Genomic DNA, 15,647 nt, shown 5'->3' on the forward strand with positions numbered 1-15,647 from the left:
TAGCAAAATTTATAATCCATTATAGGAAAAAGCACGTGTCTGACCTTTCTCAGTCCAACTCCATCTTTTTCCAACTCCTTACCAACTTCCTTCTTCTTCCCAGAATTCTTCATAAGGAACACCCCCTCCTGGGTCTTGTTGTCCCGCCTAACTTTCTCATGAAGCTTCAGTTGTTATCATACTTTGTAGCAGAATTATTTTGACTACGAAAGTCTCTGCTCTCTGCTCATCTTAGCAACGAGATAACCAGAGAGCGAAGCTTCTCTGAAACAGCATGAAAAACTTTCCTACTACAGAGCAGACTTTAAATCAAGATGGATGCTATTGGGACAATCTTAGGACTACATATCCCATTCTAATACACATACAAACACAAATCATCACACTGTCTAAGAATGATTCTCTCTCCTGGATGCACAGCATGTGGTGAGCGGCTTTGATTGTGTCAAGGAAGCTAAGAGCACTACTCTCAGGAGGCTAGACTCCGTTATGAGTCTGGAGTCCTAGTTGGGTTGCTCAGAGCAGAATAGTCCAAGCTTAATGGGGTAATGTGAATGTCACATCAGCAGAAGAGAACTGGTAATTCTTGTGGTGATGGAGACAGATTCTTGAAAGATGTCTGCTAGGTAGCATGAAAGACATTGGCAGGTCTTTCATGAACAGTCACTGTGACATTTAAGTAACTACAGTGGTACCTCGCTAGACGATGACCCCGGTGTACGACGAATCCGCAGGATGGTGACTTTGCGATCGCTATAGTGATTCACAAAACAGTCATTGCTATGGGAGATTTTTGCTTGACATCGATCAGGTTCGTGCTTCATGAACCGTTCGCAAGATGACGATGTTTTCCGGCTCCGCAAAATGGCTGCCCTGTGTTTTCTGGACCCATGCTTCGCAGGGCAGCCATTTTAACAGCTGATCGGTGCTCGGAAAACGGCTTCCCCTATGGGCGATCTTCACTGGACGATGAGGAAATTTCCCCATTGGAATGCATTAAATGGATTTCAGTGCATTCCAATGGGGAACTGTTTTCGCTGGACAATGTTTTCGCTTAACAGCGATTTCATGGAAACGAATTATCGTCGTGGTGCAGGGCACCACTGTATTGTTAGTCTTGTGCAGAAAAAACATTAGTCAATCACTTCTAAATATTTCATATTTGGAGAAGTTGATGAGACAGCACAAAATGAAGCACAAGATAGAATTTGACAATGATACTGGCAGATTGGGGAACACTAAGTTATTACAGGAAGCAAAAGATAAGTAAAGATAAGTATGAGTAGTGCAATTCTTAATGAGAAAACTGAATTGAAGCTGAAAGGCAAAACCAAAAGGAAAATAAAAAATAAATAATTCTTCCAAATCATAGAATCACAGTTGGAAGAGACCACAGGGGTCATCGAGTCCAACCCCATGCCATGCAGGAACTCCCTCAAAGCACTCTCAACAGATGGCCACCCAGCCTCTGCTTTAAAACTTCCAAAGAAGGAGACTCCACCACCCTCCAAGGCAGCATATTCCACTGCCAACCAGCTCTGACTGTCAGGAAGTTCTCCCTCAGATTCAGGTGAAATCTCTTTTCCTGTAGTTTGAAACCATTGCTCCTTGTCCTAGTGTCTGGAGCAGTGGAAAATAAACCTGTCCCTTCCTAGACATGACATCCCTTCAAATATTTAAACATGGCGATCATGTCCTCTCTTAACCTTCTTTTTTAAGGCTAAGCATTCCCAGCTCCCTAACCCACTCCTCATAGGACATGGCTTCCAGACCTTTGATCATGTTGGTCGCTGTGACGTGTGCCATGGCGTCACCTGCCTGTCTTGGCTAAGGCTGGAGTTTCCTGGCCTATGGCAAGGCAGGAGGTGGGTCTTATAGGGGTGGAGCTTGTGTATATAAGGGGGGTGTACAAGGAGTGGTGGTTGTTGGGGAATGAGTGGGAGAGTGAGAGGGTTAGATATAGGTTAGGTAACTGTGTGTTAACTGTGTGTTAAGTAACCAAGAACTGTGCAGGGTTAAGGTCTGAGTAATATCGGTTGATAAGTGATTCTTTTACACAGTGATTTCCTTTTTAAGTCTGTATTCAATAAATCATTATTTATTTTTTAAAATCCATACATAGTCTGAAGTGTCAGGTTTATGTGTGGTTGGTGGCAGCGAAGAAGTACTGTGTGTGTGTGAAGGATCGTGGCCTGTCATCTCTTGTGGTAAAGTAGGAGGAGGTGGCAGTCGCGACAGTCGCCTTCCTCTGGACATGTTCCAGGTTGTCAACATCCTTCTTGAATTGTGCCCAGAACTGGACACAATATTCCAGGTGAGGCCTGACTACAGCAGAATAGAGTGGTACTATCACTTCCTTTGATCTAGACACTATACTCCTATTGATGCAACCAAGAATTGCATTGGCTTTCTTGGCAGCCGCATCACACTGCTGACTCACGTTCACTTTGTGATCTACCAAGATTCCTAGATCCCTTTCACAGGTACTGTTGACTAGCCAGGTTTCTTCCATCCTATATCTGTGCAGTTTATTTTTTCTTCCTAGGTGTAGGACCTTACATTTCTCCCTGTTGAAATTCATTTTGTTAGTTTTGGCCCAGGACTCTAATCTGTCAAGGTCATTTTGAATTTTAATCCTGTCCTCTGGGGAATTAGCAACCCCTCCCAATTTGGTATCATTTGCAAATTTAATCAGCATACTCTCTATTCCTTCATCCAGTCATTGATAAAGATGTTGAATAGCACAGGGCCCAGAACAGAACTCTGAGGCATCCCACTAATTGGTCAGTCAACCAATTACAAATCCACCAAACAGTAACACTGTCTAGCCCACATTTTACTACCTTCCTTCCAAGGATATCATGGGGAACTTTGTCAAAGGCCTTACTGAAATCAATATATGCTACATCCATAGTGTTTCCTTCATCTATCAAGCCTGTAACTCTATCGAGAGAGAGAGAGAGAGAGAGAGATCAGATTAGTCTGGCAGGACTTGTTTTTGAGAAACCCGTGTTGACTTTTAGTGATGAAATCATTGTTTTCTAAGTAATGACAAACTATCTGTTTAATGATTTGCTCTAGAATTTTTCTGGGAATTGATGTTAGGCTGACTGGATGATAATTATTTGGGTATTCTTCTTTTTCCCTTTTTGAAGATAGGGACACCATTTGCCCTTCTCCAGTCTGTGGGGATTTCTGTTCTCCAAGAATTCTCAAATATTATTGCCAATGGTTCTGAAATGACTTCTGCCAGTTCTTTTAATATCCTTGGATGTAATTCGTCTGGCCCTGGAGAGCTGAATTCATTTGGAGTAGCCAAGTATTCCTGTACTACTTCTCTACCTATTCTGTGCTGCATTTCCCCCACTACAATACCTTCTCTTTGCCCCTCAGGTTGAGCACTATTTTCCTTTTTGGAGAAAACTGAAGCAAAGAATATGTTGAGAAGTTCAGCCTTTAAACTGTCCTCTGTTAGTAGTTGGCTATCTTCTCCACACAGCGATCCAATCATTTCCTTGTTTTCCCTTTTGCTGCAGGCATAACTTAAAAAGCCCTTTTTATTGTTTTTGATCTGTCTGGCAAGCCTGAGTTCATTCTGCACTTTTGCTTTTCTTACCTTCCCCCTACATATGCTGGCTATTTGTTTGTATTACTCCTTGGTGTTTTCCCCATTTTTCCATTTCTTGTACATGTTTTTTTAACACTTAGTTCAGTTGAAAGTTCTTTAGTCAACCATTCTGGTTTCTTTAGACATCTCCCATTTTTCCTTCTTAATTTGAATAGTTTTAGATTGTGCCTTTAGTATTTGTTTATTAATTTATTTTATTTATTTTATTTATATGCCGCCCACACTACCCAAAGGTCTCTGGGCGGCTTACAACATTTAAAATATAATAAAATTTAGAACAATCAGAATACAATTAAAATATATATAAAAATTGCCATCGGACCCACAGCTAATATTATTTCAATTAAAAGCCTTCTGGAATAGGAAGGTTTTGACCTGGCACTGAAAAGTCATTAGCGTTGGCACCAGACAAATCTCAGTTGGGAGGGCATTCCATACTCTGGGGGCAGCTGCCGAAAAGGCCCTTTATCTACAAGCCGTCCCTCTTACCTCCTTAAGGGACGGCTCTTTCAAAAGGGCCCCCTGGCTAGATCTTAACTGCCGGGTAGGTTCATATGGAAGGAGGCGGTCCTTTAGCTATCCAGGGCCCAGGCCGTTTAGGGCTTTATATGTCAAAACAAGCACTTTGAATTGGGCCCGGGCAGCAACTGGTAACCAATGTAACTTAAACAGAATCGGCTTGATGTGATCTCTAGCGGCCCCACCACTCAACACCACCAGCTCGATTCTGGACCAGTTGCAGTCGCCGGACCGTCTTCAAAGTCAGCCTCACGTAAAGCACATTGCAGTAATCTAGACGAGATGTTACCAGTGCGTGTGTAACTGTTATGAGACTCCGCTCGTCCAGGTAGGGCCGTAGCTGGTACAATTTCCGCAGCTGAAGGAAGGCGCCCCTGGCCACCGAGTCCACCTGGGCTTCCAGAGTTAGACTGGGGTCCAGGAGCACCCCCAGGCTGTGGACCCTGTCCCTTAGGGGGAGTGTAACCCCATTCAGAGCAGGGAAATGGCCCTCCAACCTGTCCAGCAAAGCACCCACTAACAGCACTTCCGTCTTGTCTGGATTGAGTTTCAATTTATTAACCCTCATCCAGTCCATTATCAGGTCCAGACACGATTTCAGCACAGAAACTGCCTCACTTGGATTGGTGGAAAACATATCTCCCTTTTAAGAAATTCCTATCCATCCTGAACTCCCTTCTCTTTGAGTATCTATGTCCATGAAATTATAGCCAATAATTCCCTATGTTTACTGAAATTGGGCTTCTAGAATGCATGGCCGACTGCACTTGGCTTCCTCTTCCCACTGTATAAGAAATTCCAAGAGAGCATGGTCACTCCCACCTAAGGATCCCACCACTGTGACCCCATTAACAAGGCCATCCCTGTTGGTTAAGATCAGATCTAAAATAGCTGATCCCCTTGTTGCCTCTTCCACTTTCTGGACCATGAAATTGTCTGCAAGGCAAGTAAGGAATTTGCTGGAGCTTAATTTCTTGGCAAGGGACGTGGTGGCACTGTGGGTTAAACCGCAGAAGCCTCTGGGCTGCAAGGTCAGAAGACCAGCAGTCGTAAGATCGAATCCACGCGACGGAGTGAGCTCCTGTTGCTTGTCCCAGCTCCTGCCAACCTAGCAGTTCGAAAGCATGCAAATGCAAGTAGATAAATGGATACCACCTCAGTGGGAAGGTAACGGCATTCCGTGTCTAGTCGCGCTGGCCACGTGACCACAGAAACTGCCTTCTGACAAATGCTGGCTCTATGGCTTGGAGATGGGGATGAGCACTGCACCCTAGAGTCGGACATGACTGGACCAAATGTCAAGGGGAACCTTAACCTTTACTTATGTTCTTGGCAGAGTTTGACTGCCAACATATATCGGCATAGTTGGAATCTCCCATTTCTACTGGATCTTTCCCTTTTGAATGTGTGGTCATCTGCTCCAGGAAGCTACCATCCAACTCCTCAGGCTGTCTTGGGGGGTCTGTAGTATACCCCCACAATGACATCCCTCTTGTTTCTCTCCCCCTTAATTCTTACCCAGATGCTCTCAACCTGGCTTCCTGGATTTCAATCCTGGATCTCTTCACAAGTATAAACATCTTTGACATATAAAGCTACCCCTCCTCCTTTCTTGCTTGGGCTATCTCTCCAAAATAGTTTATATCCCCAATAACTACATTCCAGTCATGAGTTTCATCCCACCAGGTTTCAGTGATACCTATTGTATCATATTTATTTTGCTATATTAAGAGTTCCAGTTCCTCTTTTTTAATTTCCCATGCTTTATGCATCAGTACAGAGACATTTAGGACCATGTGTGTTTTTCTTCCCCTTGTTGTTCTCTAGTACTACTTGTCTACTGGGCTTTTCTCGCAAGCACTTGCTGAATTTCTGCCCTGAAAACTACTCTCAGCTACCCCCCCCAAGCTCAGTTTAAAGCTTTCCTGATCAGATTTGTGAGCCTCTTAGCAAAAACATTACTACCAACAGCTATTGTGAGGGCCTAATGAGTTTCTCATTAATTGACCCATTAATTATTGCAGTGGCCCATTCAGTTGTTATAGGCCTGGCTGCTTTGATTAGTCAGGCTAGGCAAGGGTCAAGGGAGGAGGTGGTAGTGGCACAACAGCGATCAAGGACTTTGTCCAACATGTCTGGCGTCACAGGCTGAAAGAGATTAAGTCTCATTGGGCAAGACAGAGCGTGGGACATCTCTGCTCAATCTACTGTATTCAAAAAAGGAGAAAAATCTCAGTGGATGGCCTCCACTTTAGAATTAAAAATGCTGACTTCCGACTTGACACTAAGATGAGGCAGCAGGAGGAGGACAGAGCTCCAACACCTGGGCTGAATTCTGACCTGTCTAGGACCTCCCAGGGGGTTAAAACCACCCTGAAGATGTGGTGAAATGAGGGAGAAGCCTGTTGATCATGGGGAGGGGATGGTGGTTGCCCACGTTTGATCCAGGAAACTCTTCAATCAACCAGCGGGCAGAAACAAGCAGCTGAATTAACTTGCTTGAAAGTCGCCAGCAAAAGATGAAGTGATAAATTAGCCAATTTAACATCATCACTTAAATTGAGTGAGATTAACTAGACTGCTCTATGATTCTCCCTGGATGGGATAATCCCTTTAACAGAAAAAAAAAAATCACTTCTTGGCCTCACCACTAAATTGAGCTGCGCTGGATCTGGAGAAGGGGAAAGAGACACAAAGAAAATAAATTGGACATCAATTAAACAATTATACTTCAAGGAAGGAAGTCTGGTAATAATTTGGTGTTAAAACATAGGCAATTAACTTTGGAAAGTCTAATACAAACATTGAGTGAATGGGGCTGTCACATCAGAGGCTGGATGTAAATTAACCCTAAAGGTGATCAATTTACTAAAGTGGACTCATTGTAGCAATTATTGAGGTAACTGGATTGACTGCTCTAAGCTACTGGACATATTTTACTTGAAATACAAGTACAGTGGTGCCTCGTATAACGAGCGCCCCGTTTAACGAAGAAATCGCATAGCGATTGCTTTTTTGCCATCGCTTTTGCGATCGCACTACGATCTTGCCTATGGGGAAAAATCGCGAAGCGATTTTTCCCCATAGGCACAATTTTCCCCCAGCTGAGCGGCGGGAGCTTTGAAGCCCCACCGCTCAGCTGGGGGAAAATGTCAGCAGTGGGCTGCGGCCTCGGAAGGACCCCGAAGCCACCGTCCCCTGCCGACAATTCCCTTCCGAGCTCTCAAAGGGCCCCCTCCGATATTGGAGAAAGCCCTTTGAGAGCTCGGAAGGCTCTCAGCAGCAGTGGGGGAAGGGTACGGGGGTGTCAAAGGCTTCCAGGCCTTTGCCTGGAAGCCATCCGGACACCCCCCACCCTGTACCCACCGCCGGCAGCCTCCCCGCGCCGCCTCCCCCGGCCATTCTCGGACTTCTGGAAGTCCGAGAACGGCTGGGGAAAGCGGCACAGGGAGGCTTCAAGCATCGGGGACAGGGTGGGGGGGGTCGGGAAGGCTTGAAGCCTACCCGCGCCGCCTACCCCAGCCGTTCTCGGACGCCTGGAAGTCCGAGAACGGCTGGGGAAAGCGACACGGGGAGGCTTCAAGCGGTGGCTGCAGGGTGGGGGGTGTCTGCACCCAGCCTCCCCCCACGGCTTGGATCCAAGCCGTGGAGGGAGACTGGGAGGGTGGTGGTATTGGGATGCCTTTCAGGCATCCCGGGCTTGGATCCCAACCGGCGGCGGGTGGGATCCAAGCCCGGGATGCCTGAAAGGCATCCCAATACCACCACCCTCCCCCCGCAGCTTGGATCCGAGCCGCGGCGGCTACCCCAGCCATGGCCGGACTCTAGGGAGTCCAGCCATGGCTGAGGTAGCCGCCGTGGGTCAGATCCAAGCTGCGGGGGAAGGGAGAAAACCGGATAATCTGTTCCAATTGGAACAGATTAACCGGTTTTCAATGCATTCCTATGGGAAATGGGGCTTCACATAACGATGTTTTCACATAACATTTTTTTTCAGAACCAATTAACATCATTATGCGAGCCACCACTGTACTTGGCATCTTGGGACATAATGCTACAACAAGGGAAATTTTGGGATGAAACAAAATCTACCCTTCAAGCAATCTTAGTGAGATCCCATAGCAAAGAGGTGAAATCATTCAAGGAACAACTAAGGAAGGACTATATTCAACAGGAGACAGGGAATAATGAACAAGGAAATGTGGAGGATGATGTATGTCAACCAAAAGATGGGCTGGAGGAAACCAGAGGGGAAAATTTAGAAGATTTAATTCTAACCCTAGAGCTGAGGAGTATTTTAACTGTGTTAAGGGAAGATAAGGGGAGAAAATCAGCAGAATTAATTAAAAATAGCCTGGAAAATCTATTATAGATAGATCAAGTGCATAAATATCTGTTGGAGATGGATCAAGTGTATAAAATGTTTTCAGATGACACAAGGGATGGCAGGATGTTTAGGGAGATAGAAACAAGACAAAGACAAATAAGAGGAGTTACTTAGAAAGATGAAAAGGGGAAAAATATTAAGGTGGCCGTCAACATTGAAAGCATGTATATACTTCTGGAATTGTAAAGGGGCATATTTTATATATTAAAAAAGGAAATTAAACTGAAATAAGGGATCATTAATCAGGGTAAAAGCATAACATGGTGGTTTTTAAGGTAAATTGAAGCTAGATTAGTTAATGAATATACATTAGATATGATATTGATATAGATATGATAGGAAATGTAAACAGCTAAACAATTATATAAAGAAAATCTGTATAAAATGCTTTAGATAACATTTATTATGTGTTAGGAACCTACTCAGTTATTGTTGGTATAAAATACAAAGTTCTTCTGTTAAATCGCCTAAAATTATATAGATTTGGAACTGGAATTACTTTTACTAGGTGCATTTCTAGAGGATTTTGAGAACATTGTATCCTCTGAGAGCAATATTGTGATAGTAGCCAATATCTTATACTAAAATACACACAAAAACAGTTTAAATCTTAAAAAATGTATAGATTTTGAAGAGACAACTAAGAAGACACCAAGAGGCAAAAAACAATTATAAGCAACCCATGTAACACAATGTTCACCACCGTGGAGCACCTAACAACCTCTAGAGTGTTTTTATATACAATGGCTACTCCCCCTCCGCCTCTCCAGTCTACCCTGGTGTTGGACTGCATAACCTGGAGGGCAGGCGAGAGTCAAGGGAACACTCCCTTCCCTGCCCATCCAAGTTTCAGTTATGCATGCCAGGTCTGCATCCTCCTCCACAATAAGGTCTTGAATAATCTGGGTTTTGCTGGATACAGACCTGGCATTCAACAACACCAGAATTAGAGTGGAGGGATGGCTGAGCCGACTACCTTGAGTCTGATGGTTGGTCACAGTGCCAGAACAGTAAACAGCTTTCAAACATATGTTCACCGTTATTCTGCAACGAGTAGGAACTGTGCCATCGCTATATCTCCTTCTACCTATAATCACTTGGATGTTCAGAGGACCCCCGCTGGGGAGGCAGGCCTTCCTCTCCATGAAAAGCAAAAGGGGGGGGGGAGAGAAAAATGTTGTGGTACCTTAAAGATTAACTGCTATACAGTGGGGTCTTGACTTGAGAACTTAATCCGTATTGGAAGGCGGTTCTCAAGTCAAAAAGTTCTCAGGTCAAATCTGCATTTCCCATAGGAATGCATTGAAAACCATTTGATCCGTATCTGCTCTTTTCCGTCCATAGAAACTAATGGGAAGCTGCTATTCTGGCTTCGACCACTAGAGGGGGATATTTTGTTTCTTTTTTTCTTAGGTCAAGAAAGGTTCAGGGAAGGCAGGGAAAATACAGTCCAGGCAGTACCAGGCAGTCTGAAGACCCCCAATCCACTCTCTAAACGCTGGGAGGAGTGAGGAAGCAGACAGGCACCCTTTTCACTGGCCAACAGTTAACTAAAAGTTCAAATTTTGCACTTTCCCTGCCTCCCACGTGGTTTTTTTTCAAGTATGTAAGTCAAGTCAATATTTTCCTATGAGAGTGGTTCTTAAGTCAAAATGTTCTTAACTCAAGCCGTTCTTAAGTCAAGACCCCACTGTATTTTAACGTGAGCTTTCCTGGACGACTCCACTTCCTCAGACATAAGCCTGATATGCTAGCACAGATTAATACAGCTGCTTCTTCTAAAACTACTTCTGAAGCTGAAAGGCAATTCAATTCATCATGCACACAGATACAAAAGGAAGGTCTGAAGCTCCATGATATATTGTTGTTGTTGTTGTTGTTTTGTTACTTGGAATGTCAGACATCAGATTAATAAAACAAGAAATTGAATGGTTAAACATTGCAGTCTTTCAAATGAGCAAGCTAAAGTGGACTCGAAAGAACATTTTCAATCAGATAAGTACAAAGTGTTTTACTCTAGAAATGAGAAACTTGGAAGAAATTACATGGCTCAAACAGTGAGGTGAGATGTGACACAGGCTGTGAGGGGACACAATGCAAGTCTGACTAAATAATATAAGTCACGGAAAACCTAACAACATAACCTTCGTTCAAGTCTGCATTTCAGGTACAAATGGCAAAGATGATGATACTGAAAATATTTATGCAAGTGTCAAAGAGAATATTAATCACTCACCAAAACAAGATATTTTTCATATGTGGTTATCAAACCTCCAGAACCTTCTGGTCTAGTTTTAATACCTCAGAACCATACCCGTGTTACTTTTCCATGTCTCTGCAAGTGCAAAATTACACTTAACTTTGAAAATAGCTGGTGTGTTTGAACAGTTTTATTATATTGTTCTTTATTAAACTCTTCACCTCCCATGGAAGGGGAAGAATCAAAGACGGTGTCCTGTTTCTTGGTGGCAGGCCATACTAGGCAGGTCAAGCAATCCAAACAAATCACCAATAAAGTTTCACTCAGACATAAATCAGATTCAGCAAGAAGAATCTGAAGTCCGGAGTCCAGGAAACAAAGACAAAAATCACAACAAATTTGTTTGTTTAAAATATTTTACCCCATTTTTTTCCTTTAGAAGAATACAAATACCACTATGAGAAATGGTAAACAAAAATAATACTAAAAACACATTCAAAGCATAACAGTTCATCTAAACAGCCTACTCAGGCAGCCAGGCACTGAAGGTAAGGTTGCCTGAAGAGAAAGATCTTAGTGAAAGCCTTCGCGAAGAAAGATCTTTGCTTCCTTGCGGAAGAACAATACAGATAAGCCACCCTTCTTAGAAATTTCTTGTTTAATTTTACTTTCTAGGAAAGCTGGGGAGGCATACTGTTGACTATATGTGTCTCTTAATTTCATCTTATAGCATATGGTTGATGTGATATTTTAAAAGCTTTCATATCCTTCAATGCTGCTGGATAACTTAGAACTTCTTTTTTAACTTAAATGCCTTAAAAGAGATGGTGCATCGATGGTGTCTTGTGTCCAATGTCTTTAGGTATTGTATTATGTGATTTTATCTAAATAATGTATTTTTATCTTCTTGGTCATTGACTGTAACAAATAAATACATACACAGATAAGCCAAGTGTGTAAAGTCCATAGATTTCAATTGAGTATATTTGTCCCATGAAAACTCATAATTCCATCACATGCAACGTCTGTTCAGTATCAATCCAGAGAAAGAAGCAGTGTGAAGTTGTTCCTATCTATCATGTTACTAGTTTTGTTTTGTTTTTTAAAGGGAAAAGCCTGAAACAAGGACATCGGATAATATTAACAGATTTTTTTTTACAGGGTCCTCCAGGTCCACCTGGTTCCCCAGGTCAAAAGGTAAGACTGTTTTTATTGAGCAGTGTTGAAATGCTTATCCTTAAAACTTGCTTCCACATAGGATGTAGAGAAACCATTAAATTCTCATCCTCAAGATGTATTTATGGCCACCAATTTATATTGCTTCAAAAGAAAATTAGACAAGTGAAGAATTAAGCTGTCAATGACTACTAGTCATGATGGCAATATATTCCCTCCAGGGTTAGGAGGAGTACTGTGAGATAGCAGCAGTAGTGTAAGACTGTTGCATTCATGACCTGCTTGTGGGCCTTTCATTAGCATCTGATTGGCCCTATTTATTATTTTTTATATATTTAATATATTTACATGTCACTTTTTTCCTAAAGGATCTAAGGCGGCTTACATTAAAAAAGTATTTAAAAAAGAAGTTAAATTCTAAGTTAGAAATTATTACAATATTTTAAAAGCATTAAATAGATATTACATTGAAACTCATAAATAAGAGCAATATTAAAAACACAAGTAAAACAAGAGAATAATATTATGCCTTTAAAATACCTCTTGGGCAACCAGTCATTTAAAGCCCCTACGAAATGGGATTTCCAGTGTGGTATAGTAAATAGGACTAGGACTAAAGGTGGGAGCTTTACATTTGTGTAATGAATGCAAGAGGAATATGAAGCTCATCATCACCGGTGGCCAATCCAATTGGACTCTCCCTCTCGAACTGGGCATCCACTTACTACTTGCAGTGTGGTGTGGAGGGCTATCATCCTTCACACTGCACCAATTGTAGAAGTAGCACAACTGGGGCGTCCTGCCTCCCTGCACTGCTGACCAATCAGCAGCTAAGTGGGGAGGCTTGTCATCCCGTCCCCTCGCCATTTTGGTCAGCAGCACAGGGGGGTAGGGAAGCCCCAGCCAGGCTACTTCCATGATTGGCGTGGCGCAAAGAACGATGGCCACATGCTTCACAAGTGGAAAGTGGACACCTGGTTCAGGGGGGAAGGGACCAATCAAATTGGCCACTGTGTTGGGAGCTTCATGTTTATCTCCCTCAGGAGACCAATATGAAGCTCCCATCTCTAACCAGGACTCTGAAGAACAGAGTTTGAATCCTGTCTTGGCCATGAAAACTGATTGAAGGAGTGGAATTGGTAAAACTACTCCTTAAATATCTTACTTACTTTGAAAGCCCTATTAGTCGGTTCCAACTTGACAGCACAAAACACACAAACACACACACACACACACACAGAGAGAGAGAGAGAGAGAGAGGAAATAGGAGACTAGGCCAGATAGGTCTTTGGTTCAGAAGCATGCTACAGGCCAGAACGTTTAAAAAATTGGTTCATAAATAAGTTTTCCATTCTAAAATTTGTCTTCTGTGCATAATCAGGGTCACATGGGACTGAGTTTCGAAGGACCAAAAGGTGATAAGGTAAGTGAACATACTTCTCCTATCCCTCTGTGATGCTGCTTTGAATGCAATGAATCCTCCCCAAACATATAACCCAAGCAATTATTATGGAATCTATTAGACAAAATGGTAGGTTGATCATTATATTTCATTATATGAAAAAAAGGTTATAGAAGGCAAGTCCATCCATGGGGTTAGGCCAGTGTACATGTTTACAGATTGAGTGAGTGAGTGAGTTTTATACTGCCCATCTTGCTGAAAGCCACTCCGGGCAGTTTACAACAAACAAAAATGCTTTAATAGAACAAAAAATAAACATAATAAGCAAACAAACAAACAAACAGTACAGTCACAAGCATAAAAGTATATTTCTATAAAAACATTTAAAACACAATTGTGGACTTGATTAAGTAGGCTAATGAAGCTCATCTTAATCCGCAGGTATAATATTTTGTAATGCCTGCCAAAATAACAAGGTTTTTAATGACTTTTTAAAAATCACCTGTAAAGGGGCCAGACGAATTGCAGGAGTGAACAAATTGTTCATTCCACAGCGAAGGAGCAACCACTGAGAAGGCCAGGTTTCTTGTCTTTTCTCTCCAGGCCTCTCTCAGGGTTAGTATCCTCAGCCAGCCTACTTGAGATGTTCTTGTAGGATGGGCAGATCCTGTTGGAAGTAGGTGATGGGTACTGACATATTTTTGAAATGAAATACTGAGAATTTAGTCACCACTCTTTCCCTTCTTATGAACTTATCAGCATCAACTCACAAGAAACTGTATTAATTTGTCAAAGCTCTTAGGGCTATGAAATACAATATTATGTCTAGACATAGATATTTTAGTAGATAATTGTTTTATATAATTAATTTGTTTTGTTTATAACATTCTTCTGTTCATTTTTCAAATTAAAACCTGACCACTATGATTTATTTAATTTTTTTAATACTCTGATTCTAGTCCAGTTTTTCTACACAAATCTGGAACCTTTACCAACACTTTTTAAGAATTTTATAGTATTAATAATATGACCTCTGCATATTAACATTTTTATAGTGCACATGTCTAAATTTTACTTTTTGGCATTATACCATATAGGTCAAATAAATCAAGTGGGCTCAAGGGACAATGAAAATATGACGACAGTGGGCACCTCAACATATGGAATTAATGTGTTGTAGCTATACAGAGACAGTAGGATTAGTTTTGTTGTTGTTTAGTCGTTAAGTCATGTCCGAGTCTTTGTGATTCCATAGACCAGAGCACGCCAAGGCTCTCCTGTCTTCCACTGCCTCCTGGAGTTTGGTCAAATTCATGTTGGTAGCTTCGATGACACTGTCCAACCATCTCATCCTCTGTCGTCCCCTTCTCCTCCTGCCTTCACATTTTCCCAACATCAGGGTTTTTTCCAGGGAGTCTTCTCTTATGAAACGGCCAGAGTATTTAAGCCTCAGCTTCAGGATCTGTCCTTCCAGTGAGCACTCAGAGTTGATTTCCTTCAAAATGGATAGGTTTGTTCTCCTTGCAGTCCAGGGGACTCTCAAGAGTTTCCTCCAGCACCACAATTCAAAAGCATCAGTTCTTTGGCGATCAGCCTTCTTTATGGTCCAGCTCTCACTTCCATACATCACTAGTGGGAAAACCATAGCTTTGACTATGTGGACCTGTGTCGGCAAGGTGATGTCTCTGCTTTTTAAAATGTTGTCTAGGTTTCCCATCGCTTTCCTCCCAAGAAGCAGGCATCTTTTAATTTTGTGGCTCCTGTCACCATCTGCAGTGATCATGGAGACCAAGAAAGTAAAATCTGTCAGTACCTCCATATCTTCCCCTTCTATTTGCAGGAGGTGATGGGAGCAGTGGCCATGATCTTTTTGTTGTTGTTGTTATGTTGAGCTTCAGACCATTTTTTGCGCTCTCCTCTTTCCCCCTCATTACGAGGTTTTTTAAAATTTCTCTTCACTTTCTGCCATCAGAATTGTATTGTGGGTATATCTGAGTTTGTTGGTATTTCTTCCAGCAATCTTGCTTCCAGTTTGGGATTCATCCAGTCCAGCCTTTTGCATGATGTATTCTGCATATAAGTTAAATAAGCAGGGAGACAATATACAGCCTTGTCGTACTCCTTTCCCAAGGATTAGTTTCGCCCTCTTAATAAAGAAGTTTTCTAGGCTAAACTAAAACGTATGCAAACTTTAGTATGAATAAACCAAGTCTGTACAACTAGAGGCCTTTTTTGTGTGTTTTAAAATATTACTCCAAATGGCTTTAAAACAATTGAAGATTTTGTTAATTAGCCTATGGAGATTCACAAATGATTCCTCTTTCTTTTAAAAGCC

The 15,647-nt window shown here is 42.2% G+C and overlaps 1 protein-coding gene across 2 annotated transcripts in view; it reads left to right on the top strand.

Moving 5' to 3' along the window:
• The window catches only part of COL4A1 (collagen type IV alpha 1 chain), a 389,221-nt gene that overhangs the window by 90,318 nt on the left and 283,256 nt on the right, over window positions 1-15,647 (top strand). For both annotated transcript variants that reach the window (XM_072992788.2, XM_072992838.2), the window contains exons 11-12: window positions 11,896-11,931; window positions 13,292-13,333. In XM_072992788.2, the coding sequence (XP_072848889.1) occupies window positions 11,896-11,931; window positions 13,292-13,333 (78 nt within the window). The remainder of the gene's footprint in view (window positions 1-11,895; window positions 11,932-13,291; window positions 13,334-15,647) is intronic.

The sequence above is a fragment of the Pogona vitticeps genome, chromosome 1 (genome assembly GCF_051106095.1).
Source record: "Pogona vitticeps strain Pit_001003342236 chromosome 1, PviZW2.1, whole genome shotgun sequence".
NCBI classification, from domain to species: Eukaryota; Metazoa; Chordata; class Lepidosauria; order Squamata; family Agamidae; genus Pogona; species Pogona vitticeps.